This window comes from Dinoponera quadriceps, unplaced genomic scaffold (assembly GCF_001313825.1).
Source record: "Dinoponera quadriceps isolate SergipeBrazil2010 unplaced genomic scaffold, ASM131382v1 scaffold717, whole genome shotgun sequence".
In the NCBI taxonomy this organism is placed as follows: Eukaryota; Metazoa; Arthropoda; class Insecta; order Hymenoptera; family Formicidae; genus Dinoponera; species Dinoponera quadriceps.
The window spans coordinates 2,548,684-2,563,207 of NW_014555639.1; the positions used below are offsets into that span (position 1 = coordinate 2,548,684).

At 42.0% G+C, this 14,524-nt stretch overlaps 1 protein-coding gene across 3 annotated transcripts in view; it reads right to left on the reverse strand.

Moving 5' to 3' along the window:
- Positions 1 to 14,524, reverse strand: part of LOC106745001 (serine-rich adhesin for platelets-like) — a 63,456-nt gene that overhangs the window by 22,881 nt on the left and 26,051 nt on the right. For 2 of the 3 annotated variants that reach the window (XM_014620198.1, XM_014620200.1), the window contains exon 2: positions 290 to 358. In XM_014620198.1, the coding sequence (XP_014475684.1) occupies positions 290 to 358 (69 nt within the window). Of the gene's footprint in view, positions 1 to 289; positions 359 to 4,768; positions 4,863 to 14,524 lie in introns of all 3 variants that reach the window. The other variant, XM_014620199.1, reaches the window with a different exon arrangement.

Genomic DNA, 14,524 nt, shown 5'->3' on the forward strand with positions numbered 1-14,524 from the left:
AAAAAAAAAATATATATATATATGAAAAAAGGAATAATATTCTCTGTGTGTTTATCATACGCACAATTACGTTTTAATTTCGTGAACTTTTTATTCTTGACTGACTTTTACAATTCAAATTCCTACGTCGAATTGCCGATTAAACTCGATCTTTATTCAATTTGACTTGGACGCATTTGCACGATGAAATTTACGTAAATCTGAGGCTTGATTCCCATCACTTGATTTTTCTGAATATATACCTGCTCGATCATGCTAGAATATATGATTATGTGCTCGATGAACGTACCTTTAAAAAATATTCTTGTCCCCTCGAGGTCGTAAACGGGCCACCGTGCGTCGATGAAATCGACTGCAACTGCAACAAACAAGACAATAATGGCATTAGAAACTATTCAAAAGTAAAGAGTGATTTTCCACTACAAGTCTCTTTCTTTACTCGCGTCAGGAAATTACAAGTTGAGGTGGAATTTTAATGCTTCGAGTCTCTAATCGATTACAACTACTGCGACATTTGCACTGCGCGCTAATGTGTCCACGACAATATCAGTTCCAAAAATAAATCACCTTCGTACGATCTCATCACGGTACGATCATCGAATCTATATACAGTCGCGATTACTGACATACTGTATAAGTGAACCAAAAGAACAACGATAAACATTTAATGTTGAGAATACGGTCGTGAATACAATACGAAATCGGTACAAAATTGCTGCAACTATTAGAGAGAGAGAGAGAGGGAGAGAGAAAGACGTTGTCCTCGTACTGAGAGACGTCGCGACGTTTCGCAGGAATACCGCCGACGGTATTCCCAACGACGTATATCCAGGAACGTACTCGACACGTCGCCCACAAATTTCCCACGAATGCGCCTGATGTACGTGCATCCGAAATGCCGCGAGCGGTATATAGCGCGAGAGAGATTCTCCGATGCGCCCGCGCGGCGGAGTGCGCCTTTGCGCGATCAGCGAAAAATCTCGACGTAGGATAAACAGTGCACGCCACGAAGGCGGCCCTCTCTTTTCATCCGACCGTCACCGCCCGCCCAACTACAACCTCGAATACCGGAGCCCGGTGGAAAAAATTCCACTGCGAAAAAGTGCGTCCCTGTTGCGACAAATTACAAAGCTCGCCCGTCCATACTTGGACGTATTTGCGTGATACAGGCTCCCAAAAACTTCCAAAAGCCCCCGAAAATTAAACTGTGCACTCTTTACGGTGGTCTTTTTCGGGGTCCTGCGAATAAAATTTCGCGCACCGGAAAATAATAATATTGCCGCAATTTCATATTTCTCTCACGTGAACGGTTTTTTCCGTGTGATATAAATAACGTTTGAAAAGGTAAATCTCAAAATGGAGTTACACGTTTTCGTGAGTTTTCAAAGGTCGTCGGGACACCCACGTCGGGGGGTTCCTGAAATTCCATTAAAAATTTAGTCATTTTCAACTTCAAATATACATCTCCTTTTGTTTTTAATCCAAAAATAGTAGCAGTAGTATAGACATGTGAAGTTATTATCACTGATACTATAGTAACGCTTAGTAGAAAAATTGGTTCTTTTGATTATAATTCTTTCATTCACACGATTATAGTTACAAATGTCACAAGTTTTTTTCAATATTCCTTTATGAATAGTCCGCTTGTCGCGGTTTATATTGCCTTTAAGAGAATAAGCAAGGAAATTTTCTCTCTCTCTCTTTCTCGTACGTGCAACAAGTTTTCGTAAATTTTTAAAGACCGCAAGCGTGCAGGATCATTACCGTGAACATGGCCAGTGCCTCTCCCTGACCTATGCGCATATCGCGATATAACAACGGTCACGTTACAAATCAATTGTAATGTTGGCTTTTATTATGAAATACGAGTCAATAAGTTCTCCTAAGGCAATTTCCTACAATATTCTTCCTCCTATGTATTCTGTTCGGTCGACGCTATGACGCGCGGTGTGTGTGTGTGTGTGTGTTTGCGCTGTGTTATTCGGCACAATCGGTGCGAAATGTCACGGTCTCGTTCTCCCAATGATTTTCGGTTTTCTCGTCTGATGCAAATACGATCGAGTGCTCCGCTAAAATTCGAGCGCGGAGCTAATCGAATAAACACATGGTACATCGTAGATTCAGAGAAACAATAGCAAATACGTGTCATTTAATTAGCCCGTGTTTTATGTAAAGTTTGAAGTATTCGTGTTTCATTTACGGAATATCTCGAGCTTTCATTCTGATTGTTATTGCAATGTTGGCATTTTTTTTCTTAACTTTTTCAGCGTCTCTCTCTCTCTCTCTCTCTGATTCGTAATGTTACAACTTTTCGAATACGCGAGACATTTTTATTTAGCTCCAATTTCATTTCGACTTTATTCGATTCTTTTTCACAGACTCTTTGCCGACATTTTAGTTTAATCCGCTCTATTGCGTTTGCGCGATGTGTAAGTTTTGCTCGCAATCCGCTCAATGTTATCATACGACGAAAATGTCCAAAAGTATCGAGAAAGAAAGAAAAAGAGAGAGAGAGAGAGAGAGAGAGAGAGAGAGAGAGAGAGAGAGAGAGAGATGTATGTGTGTGAGCGACCGAGCTTAATTTTGCCGCGTTTATCAAATCGATTTATCCGCCAAACGATCTCCGGCGTATCTACCGTTACTAGGATTAGCCCGATGTTTCGATCAACTTTTGTGACGAATTACGAATCTAGGTCAAACGGATCCACCGCGTAATAACTTTTGAGGTCGACATTGAGGCAACGCGGAATTCTTCGAGAATTCCATTCGTTCGCGCGATATCGCGCGGGTGGAATGTCCGCATTGTCAAATATACTTTCAATGTTTCTTCATCTCATGTCGACTTTCGTTGTCGTACGTGGCGGCATGGAGAAAAATTTATGGACGCTTCACTCAGTGTCATATCTGTGAATGCCAATTGTCTTGATATATTCGATATTAATATCATAAGCTTCTCTTTTTCTAATTTGGGGATCTACAGGGTGAGTTACATTCTTGTCTCTTGAAATTAAACTCTATCACAGTCTTGAATACAACACACAAATATGTTTAATAAAATACAATACAAATATGTTTAATAAACTATTGAGTCGATAAATTCGATTAGTTTATTGAAATTTTTACGAAAAAATTAAAGTCGATATTTTTATAGTTAGGTATAAGTTTATTTTTATTTTCGTTTTTTTCAATGACTTTCCGTCATCAAAAAATCAATTAATATATCATTGAATAAAGTTATGTTTAACTATAAAAGTATATAAGTTTGGAATTTTTCGTAAAAATCCCTTTATCGATCAACCCAATCTTGGCAAGTACAATAAAAGACACTCCTCCCATCTTTGTATTTCCACACGATCGGCTCCTTTCAATTCGGCAATTGCAACAATTATTACTAAAGATTATTTCCCAACCGTATATCTGTAACTTTCGAGCTCAACTGCTTCGTCTTTTACCTACTTCGATATGAGATTCAAATGGATCAATCTGAAAAACTCTACTTGCAATATTGCCAGACTAAATTAACGTAAATCGAGAGGTCAATATCTCCTCTTCTCCGAAATCTAGCTCGTTACCGACGGAAGAGCTACGATATGAAGCGTCTTTCCACGCGGAACCCGCGGACGAGTAACGCCAAACGTAATTCCAAATGGCGATAGAAATTAGCAGGCACAAGCGCGACGGGATTCACCGTTTCTTTTCCGAGCACGCACGCCGGTCGATCGTTAGACCCGGAGCTTTATTCCGAAGCACAACTCGCAAGCCCGGTTACTTACACGAAAGTCTCCCCGCAATGTTCGCCTCCGCGTAACTTTACCCATTTGCAACTTTCGTGTTGCGCCTCGTGAACTTCCCCCCTCTTCCGTCCCTCTTCTCAAAGAGAGGACCTCGTTTCCTCCCCCGATTTCGTTTTCTTTCCGACGAAAATGGTTTTACGTTCTCACGTAACAAATCTCGCAGACGACGGAGAGACTTCTTTAATATTCCTTTTTTCCCTCTCTCTCTCTCTCTCTCTCTCTTTGTCTCTCGTAATTTCCTTTTCCGAATTTTGAGATGGACAGACGCTGCAATAACAGCTCCGTTTTTCTGCAAAGTGTCATCTCACGGGATATTGAAAAACAAGCGTACACGGTAACGATACTTGCGATCGTCCGACAGCGGAATGTTCAGCCCAGGAGAATTTGGTCGATACGCTTTAAGAGTCGGTTCCTGATAATTCTGACGTTATTTAAATGTAAATTTCCGCCGAGAGAAAAATTGTATTGCAGATTAATTGAAGAAGCGTAATTGGAAGGTACTACTATTTATTGACAGTTTTAACCTTTAACCTATAGTGACGCTCTATCTTTTCATCGTATTATCGCGCAAATTTATTTTACGTGTATCTTGGCGCTCGACCAAATCTTCTCGAATTGCATATACACTTCGGGAAATTGCAAAAATTAATCAACTTCGAACAACGGTTCCGGCGATACGGGTTCGTACGAGACGAGATCGGCCGATTATACACTCCGTCGCAACATATTCGGCTCAATTTTGAATTAAGTAAGCGATATTGTTCACAAGTATCACAAATGACTAAATGTACAGCAGACAGATTTCCGAATAAAAATTACGGTTGATGCGAAAGTTGGACGAAATAAACATGCCACGTATGGGGGCTTTGGAGAAAATTGACCAGAACCAATGAAAATGTTGCTCCGTATAATTGGAAGTGATTATTAATTAGCTATGTATCCAGTGTGTCATTTAATATGAAATGAATACGTACATCGTTCAATATATAGTAGAAATCAGAGAGGAGCAGGAGGGAGAATCGCATCAGAATCCAATTATACTGCTTCCGTCATTCAACGATCACTTCCCTGAGAATATATTAAGATTCACTGTTATGTTTCCGATTATATGTTTATAACTGAATTATATTATACAGGATGACTCAGAGAGAACGAGTATAATAAACTTTGACAGATTATTTGGGAAGAGCATTTTAAGTAAAAAAAATGAACATAGGTCGTATCCTCAATATCACTGTAGATACAGGATTTGGAAATAGCACATTTTGAGTACTTATTATGAGACTGAACTGTATGAATGAATAATATCTCACGTTTTCCTGTTTTGATTTCTCAAGAGTCATTTCGCATGAAAAATGTAATTTTAAAACACTTCTGTAACTACGTAAATATTAATTCCCCAAACAATCTATCGAAATTCTTTACATTTGTTCTCCGAATCAGTTTGTACATTTTCGATACAGCAAATTAAAGAAATATCTCACGTAAATTTAATGTCATGGTAAATTTTGTTGCTCGCAAACTCGCTCTGGCATTTACGAAATATTAGAATTTATCATTTCCCCTCTGTAGTCCGCGACACAACCCGTAATTCCACTCTGAAACTCCCGGCATTTTATTTCCATGTGGACAGAATAATTTCAGCTTAAAGAGGAATGAGACGAAGAAACGCCCTTTATTGGAAATAAAAACAAAACGTACGCGCGCGCTCGCTACAACATAAAATGCAGGTCGTATCGGTTTTCTAATTTCGCAGCATCCAACCGCACAGAGCCGACCGGCCGGTCGGCAATCGATACGTTCAATTATTAATAAGACACGGGACTACTTTGAGAGATACAGTTAATTATATTTGGAGAATTGATATCTTTGTCATTGAGGAAACGCGCGCGTGTCGCCGCTACATTCCGTTGTTCACGAACAAAAACCATACGTCATTGTAGAAGACTTTCCGATATCAACTGGACGTGAAAATAAAAAGAAGCGAAACACGATGTTGCGTCGAACTAATATTCGAATTATTGAAATAATGTATAATATATTATAATAATTTCAAAAAATAATACCATTGAGTCAAAAATATTTACTTCAATTATAATTGTTGACCAATTTTGCAACAGCCTTTCTTTCCGTGTATGCATGCATCAACATGTTCGCTGCCACGTTTTAAGGTATTCTCCCCCCACAGACCATATTGTATTTGTTTTATGTAATTATGTAAAATAGACTTAATTTGTTTATGTAGATACAGAGAGAAAAATAATCACTATCGCACATATATTACATTGGTAACGAACATGTTAACACATTGACAGCCGGCCCCGCGAAAACGCGGGGCCGGCTGTCAATGTGTTAAAACACCACTATTTTGTTTTTAGTAGTGAATATTTATCTCTATAGCGTCCAAGTTCAAACAGCTGATAAAGTCGAACTTCGATATCAAGAATAATAACTGTCCTCTTATTTCAAAGAAACATTTTAGCTGCCAAGGCTACATCTTGGCTCCTTCTGTTAATCTTTTTTTCTGCGTGCATAGAGCTGCGTAATAAATTTCCGAGCGAGGCAACCGAGGTGTCAATTGATCATGCACGGGAGATAATTCGATAAAATAATCGTGCCTCGGGTGTAAATGTGACACACTGTCAGCTAGTTCTCGATAATGAAGCTGTACCCAGTGATCGTAATAAATTAGTTGAACGCGGATCGCTACCCTCGTTCCCGATAATCGAAGATGCTACTGCTTGCAGAATTTCAACTGAAATACTCATAGAATATCGAGAATCGTTAAAACGCTACGAGTACTAATTGTATTATTGAAGAGCATTACAATGTTATATTCTCACAACGATATATCGCGATTATTCAGGAGCAGAATAGAAGTTCGGCGCGAGTTACGATACGTTTGAAAATAATGTCGCGAACAAAGACCGAACATGAGATACTTTATATCTTATCTATTCAAAGACCGAACATGAGATACTTTATATCTTATCTATTCCACTTATATCTTATCTATTTCGAGATGACGTCGGTGTTCGGTGAGAAAATCGTGGCCGGTAGGATTTTTACCATCTCCACGGTAAATCCGTAAACAAGAGTTTAAACGCTTTCACAATAGGAGAGTTGTCGCAACTTGATATCAACCACGACACACTTGAGGATGATAAAATTGAAATTGCAGTGTTATATTCTCGTTGCGTCACAGCGATTTTTGTTTCGACACCGCGGCATTTCGCGTTTAATTCTATATTTAAAAACAAGAGAAAACAGAGCGTGTATGTATGTGAGAGAGGAAAAGGAAGAGAGGGAGAGGGAGAGGGAGGGTGGGAGAGAGAGAGAGAGAGAGAGAGAGAGGTTTCGCTTAAAAAAATATAGAAAGTATAAAAAAGATAGAGAAGCAGACACAGATAGACTGAAACTTAACAGAAGAAAAAAATACGCATGTTAGGTCCTAAGACCATCCTATATATAAATAACAAGATATAATAACAAAAATAAAGAAAAAGAGGAGAGGAGAAAGGAGAAGACAATAAAAGAAGGAAATAATGTTTGAGAGATCGAGGGGCATTTTTTCCCATGTCTCGTTTTGAAAAACGATCGCGCACGAAGAATGGCACGAGAGCAATGTACCAGCCACGCACTCTTTGGAAAACTGCCAAGTCAAGTATGACGTTCAGCAAGGGAAAGGAAAAAAATCGATTCGCAGCGAGACCAGTAGTATGCGCGGTATTCGGTGAATCCATTCGAAATATTCATTGATTACGTTCCTTTTCCGATATGCCTTCCCACTTTGATTATTTTCCGATTCTCCATGGGGGTTCCTTCCCGCTATATTTTCGCGCGGGACCGAAATAATGATCGTTATTCGTCGTGCAACGTGTGAGCAGATACCGCAATTCGTTGAGCCGCAAACGTTCAACATTATCACAAGGATCGAACGACGTACAACAACGAGCTGCGAACAAACCAATAAACATTATTTCTGTGAACAGAGTAATAAAAAAAGAAAGAAAAATAGAAAAGGAAAGAGAAAAGTGGAGAAAAAGCATCGTGATGAATACAAAATCCTTGATCGGTATTTTTCAAATCGCTGGAACAAAACGCACAAGCGGCAACCGTAAGCTCCATGGCGTTTATTGGATGAACGTTTTTATCCGACCTCTCTTTCTCTCTCTCGCTCTCAACAAAAATGGACCGGTTGGCCGCTGGTGAATTATTCGCGTGGAATTCCGCGGTTGTATATGTCCAAAGCTTTGAGCTTCGAAATTCCTTTCTGCCCATACTGACAGCCAATTAGCGCGATGACGCGATGACGCTAGCGTCCCTCCTCCCCTCTCCCTCTTTCTCTTTCTACCTACCTCTTTCTCATACCGATACCATCATGGTGCCGGAAGATAAAGAGGATTACGCCCGTGAAGCGCTCCTTCCCAACTACCGGCTTCGGAACTTGTGATCCTACGTGAATACGAGCACCGTAAAATGAGCTCGAATTATGTCATGGTATAAAAGAGATAGTACATTTGTTCGGCCTCGTCCTGCTTGCGTTATTTAAAATATTGTGTATCCCGAAATATACACGAAACGCTCGCGAGATCTTCGATTTCTTTACGCGACAGTGCAACCGCGTCCTTTATAGAAACGTCGAGGTATAGTTCGTCCAGCAGTTGTAGGCAAATTCGTCTGGTCGACATGAAAGCCCGATTAAATATCGGCCAAGAGAAGAGCAGAAGTGGCACTGTGGCGCAGATGATACTTTATTTCCAGAACGGTCCGCCCAACTCGAATCTCAACAGCATACCGTGCGCGAGCCAGATCGATTCTTTCGCCTAGAAACTTAGTCTTTTATTCCGAAAGAATAACAGAGGCCTTTTTCTCTCTCTCTCTCTTGCTTGCGTTCTCGTTGTTCCCCCTCGCGTAAAGGAACGAGGCTATCGGATCCGCGTCTTACAAAGTACTTCGCTCACTCAGAACGAGAAAAATATTATCCACCACATATATACGGGCAGTCACACACCATAACCTCACATGGCACCTCCGGGAGAGATGTCGAAAAACCGCAAACATAAATTTAGTATCGTATTTATTTCTCTCTTTTTTCTTTAATATTTTTCTTAAATATGTAACTGTAGTTGCCGTGGCCGTCCGATTTTTCAATTTTACCACGTATCATAAAGCTATGACAGAAAGAGTGATTGAACTCGGGAGGGAAGAGGGGAAAATTAAACTTTTAAATTGAAGTGTAAACCTGAAATATACGATTGATTTTATATGGTTTTACATACAAGGCTAATTAATATTGATAGCTAGGAATAAATAAATTAGAAATAATAAGCCAGGACTGTAAATTTAAACTCACGATTAAAATTGATGTTAATTTATGATCGATAATTTATAATGTATTGTTCGACTGCCTGGACGAGTTCATTTCCATTTAAATTTATAGGAACATACAAAGCTCAATATTAATGTTATATCTTGAAATACAACAAAAAAAAAAGATGATACAAATCTTCTCACAATATTGCGAATTGCTCCTTTCGAATCATTTTTTGTGATTCACAAATAATTCAGCAAACGAACAAAAAACAGAAAAAGAGAGAGACAGAGAGAGAATTCAGCAATCAGCGAGGTGAGATATAAATTTGTTCAGGGATCGTGCGATATTTGAATGACATCGCATTAGTCTCGGTACGCGATCGATTTTCTCTGACGAGAAAAGCGCTCTTTCTCTCTCTCTCTCCTTTTGCCTCTCTCTAGCGTTCGAATGAAAATTCTCCCCTTCGTGTCAACTTTGATCCCTTTCAATTGCCTCTAAAGCGGTTTGTCCGTCGTATTACGATGAGAAATAAAGTTTCTCGCTCTACGCTCTTTAATCACGCTGAATATCAAGAGACATGGGATGATTGTATCGTGCACGTCAAGAGAATCCGCAAAAACGGCGAGATTCGGGCTGTGTATATTTTTTCTACCAAAAACTTGTTCCTCTCTTTAATTTATTCTCGCGTTCACAAATCATTCCTTTGTAAAATATTTTATCGCGATCTATCGCAAAAACTCATCCTTCGTCCTCTCCTTCGTCCTTCGCATTATCATTCCTCTCCGTTCGCGGCGTTTCGCCTAGCGTAAGATTAATAATCGGCGCCGCTTCTTATTGGTCGTTTCTGCTTATTCGTGACGAGCGGCAATTATTCTCCCTTCAACGTTTCCCGACGAAGCTGGGCAACTAACATACGAGTTGCGTCTATCGATCACACGGTTCCAGGTACACATATATAGTAACACCATGCGTGTGGAGTTTTGGCCCAAGTGACGGGGCCATTATTTTCCGGGTAAAGTACGCGAGCAAAATCGTTTCCTTGATCGTTCACTCGCGTCGAAATGTCTCGAATTTGTTTTACGAAACTTAAAATATCTTACGAAGTAAAGTACCTCTTTGTGCGCTTGTTCAAGTGTCAAGTCAATTACAATTCGAAGAAGAAAAATGGAAAAATTAGAGAGCGAGGCTTCTCAGACGCGGTCAACGCGCGTAGCCTAATTAATGAGAACAACGTTCAGCCTAATCGGCAAAACCGCCGCGTATTTATCCTCGTCCGAATCGAATGTCTAACAATTGTACCTATCGCGCGTTATCACGCATTTCGCGCTTAGATTCGCGTCAATTCGCACGTGAATACTTCCTTGCAGAATCCGCCGTTTAAAGTACGGTCCGTGTTAATTCCATGGGATGCATGAATTAAGGCCAGCCTATCATCTTGGAGCACGCCGCCGCTGTAAGGCACCCCATGGCCGCTCCCGTCGCGAAGACGATTCCTCCCCGCGCTGCGAATTCGCCTATTCGCACGAAGATAGCCGCGCGTGGTGCTTCGCACGTGCACCGCAAAGTGCGTTTCGTATTTTACGCGTAAATTTTCACGTGACCGCGCACACGAATGGACCGCATTCGCGCCAAACTCGATGACGACGACGATTGGCGCCGTTGACTGTTATGTGCGCGCGAGCAAATACATTTGCCACCCGCTAAAGAGGCTAACGTGTCACTTATTTTGCGCTCGCGTTTCCATATTCGCTCCCCTCTGCGCCGCACCTTCAACATGTTCGGTTCCTCTGACGGTTCGTTATTTCGAGACCTGCCGCGTTCGTGCGCAAAAATGTTTAACGACCTTTTCATATATCGCAGATATAAAAGTGACCGAACCTATCTGCTTCGTGCGCACATGCGCATTTACAAACACAAGGACATTCACACGCACATACACACGTCCATACACACTCGGTAATTCAGTTTGGATCCAGTTTTAATATCCGTAATAATACTGGCGCGCGTTTTCGAATATATGTAAATAATAGAGTAAAAATATGTATGTCGGTAAATTTACGTGTTATAGCAACAAAAAGCATTAAGCATCGGGCGGATGAATTATTTCAAAAGCCGACCGACTGTGTCGTGCTTGGCAAAATTGCGGGAGGTTGAATGTGCATGAAGAAAATATCCCACGCGAGGCATTGGAAAATTGCAATTTTGGATGAAACTCGCTCGGATAATATTTTATTTTAATATTTTGCCCTTTTATATTCCAGCTGGTGCGTGTCGCACACCGTGTGATGTCCGTAGTGGCTTAACATTTGTCAGGCACAGTCAGAGTGAATTTTATATACTATTTAAAAAACACGATATTATGTATAACGAAGGTGGCCTTGGCGGGCCGAGAGTCTCTTTGAACGATAGACATGACATCACAGTTGAATGCGATCGACATCACGGAGGAGAACGGAAACCACCTGTACGTCACGAGATTGTTTTACTCTTTCTCCCTTTTTCTGCTCCTTTTAACTTTCGACCTTTCAGTGCCACCGCCTAGTCCCTTTCTTTTTGGGCGAAGCGAAGGTAGTCGCGCGGAGAGACCGTCCGCCTATTTTCAAGGGAATAAGGACGGGGCTCTTAATCCCATAACACATTCGCCGTGAGAACAAAGGCAGCAAAAAATAGCGAAGACGAAACGCCTCACTCAACACGTACTACACCGCTTTGTCGAGGACGCTTTCTCGAGTGAGTAGGTACACCTCCGGGGTATTCGGGAAAAACATGAGCTGACAAGACTGCACATTTTCCTGGAATTTAAGCTACGGCCCGAGAATGTAGCAAAATGACTCCATTCGTCATAACTTTCTAATTCCTTGAAAGAGTAGCGCGAAAACTCCGATCACGCCGGCACAACCCCATCGTCTCCTTTTCTCCGTTATCAAGAGAAAGGGGGGGGGGNGAGAGAGAGAGAGAGAGAGTGAGTGAGTGAGTGAGAAAAAAAAAGCAACAAAGATAAATCCCAATTGTGCGAAACGCTGAGCCGCGTAATCCGGAAAATCCGCGTTTTATTCATCCCTAGAAAAATAAAAGGTAATATCGATGGTAATGCTTTCGGATTTCGCGGGGATGCCCATTGCGGATATTGTTGCGGTTACCGATGATCTGTATCGTAATTTCTCGGATAAAATAGAAATAAAAGGATATAACGGAGACGACATATGTGTGTATGTGTGCGTGCGTGCGTGCGTGCGTGCGTGCGTGCGTGCGTGCGTGCGTGCGTGCGTGCGTGCGTGCGTGCGTGCGTGCGTGCGTGCGTGCGTGCGTGCGTGCGTGCGTGCGTGCGTGCGTGCGTGCGTGCGTGCGTGCGTGCGTGCGTGCGTGCGTGCGTGCGTGCGTGCGTGCGTGCGTGCGTGCGTGCGTGCGTGCGTGCGTGCGTGCGTGCGTGCGTGCGTGCGTGCGTGCGTGCGTGCGTGCGTGCGTGCGTGCGTGCGTGCGTGCGTGCGTGCGTGCGTGCGTGCGTGCGTGCGTGCGTGCGTGCGTGCGTGCGTGCGTGCGTGCGTGCGTGCGTGCGTGCGTGCGTGCGTGCGTGCGTGCGTGCGTGCGTGCGTGCGTGCGTGCGTGCGTGCGTGCGTGCGTGCGTGCGTGCGTGCGTGCGTGCGTGCGTGCGTGCGTGCGTGCGTGCGTGCGTGCGTGCGTGCGTGCGTGCGTGCGTGCGTGCGTGCGTGCGTGCGTGCGTGCGTGCGTGCGTGCGTGCGTGCGTGCGTGCGTGCGTGCGTGCGTGCGTGCGTGCGTGCGTGCGTGCGTGCGTGCGTGCGTGCGTGCGTGCGTGCGTGCGTGCGTGCGTGCGTGCGTGCGTGCGTGCGTGCGTGTGTGTGTGTGTGTGTGTGTGTGTGTGAAGGATGAGGCAATAACTATTACCAGCTGGAATATTTTTGAAATACGAGAGTAGGAGAAAAATTTATCTAACAGAAATCGTGCAGTGACACCAATAGTCATAATTTCAAACTTCTTCCGTAAATGAACTTTTTTCATCCTTATCTAGTCGTTAATAAGATATTTGTATTTTTCAAAGATATTCAATAATAGTTGTTGCTTCACCCCGTATATACGTGAAAATTTAATTGGATGACGCAGGAATGTCTACCCTAATGGCGTTGTCGAATTGCACGGAGACAAACGTCGCGGACAGCCACCGTCGTCCGGAATTCACGAGTGAGCCATCATCGGTCTTTCTTTGCTTCTGCTTCTTTTCGACTTTTTATCGCGTTAATCTCGTCTGTCAAGGCGATATATCGCGATGTATACGGCGACTTTCTTTCGCGTGCAACACGCGAAAGGTCGCGAGCTTTAACTACGCGAGCTTTAACTGAGCTTTAAGAACTGTACACTGCGATTTGTCGATCGTTACGACCTCCAGATTTGTTGCTTCGAACATTTCGGCCGGTATGATTTGCGGATAAATCGTATTTGAAATTTAGAGCTTTCTGTCGCGAAAAATAGAAATTTCAATTCTTCGTTTCCAGAGGGAAATAATACGAGAATACGAGAAGACGAGAATATATGTATGTTCGTTACACGTTTTGAAGATGATCACGTGATATTAGCGCATTAAATGTATAAAAATACTACGATAATTGTTCGAGTAATTATATATATAAAAAAGTTCCAGGAACTGAAATGCTGTTAAAATAACTGCAAAGTTAATTCATCGTTGACGCGTCAGCTGTTGTGTGGCAACAGGTGGCACTTTATACGAAAAAAAAAAATATTTAATCAGTTTCAATGGCCTCTCGCGCATTTAGTACAAACCGTCCGTGTATCTCCGCTACGAATGAAAGATTTTGCAATAAAAAAGATCTGAGATAATTTATGCTGCTATCTTATGATGATAACGTTTGTGTACGATTAAATCCGCAAATAAAGTCTCGAGATTAATCTTATCGTAGTTATAGATAATTGTAAAATCCTGGTATTTTTGGCTTTCACGGTGCGTAGACATGCTTCATCTTTTTTGAATTAGTATCGTGTTCGACATGGACTTTTCGATGTTTCGTAATCACTTTTCGACACTTCTTCAAGAAGAAGGACAACATGAAACTATCACTGCTTTGCAAAAATTTACTTTGCAGAAGCATAAAGAGACGCAGGACAGAATTCTTTATGCAAAAACCGTGCGATATCTCACAGACCGATAATCAGTCATTTCTGTAACTTCGTGAAAATGAGCTAATTTGCAAACATAACCCGGTGAACTCGTTGCTCTTACCGTTATAGAAATATTAAATTTTATGAGAAGGGGAGGGAAGAGAGAGAGAGACGACCGAGTCTCCAATGCGCTTACACATTAGCCGGTCAAGCCCATGAAATCCAGTTAAATATATCAAGTCCATAAGAGCAGAGGATAATTAGGTGGACGTTATTAACGGTA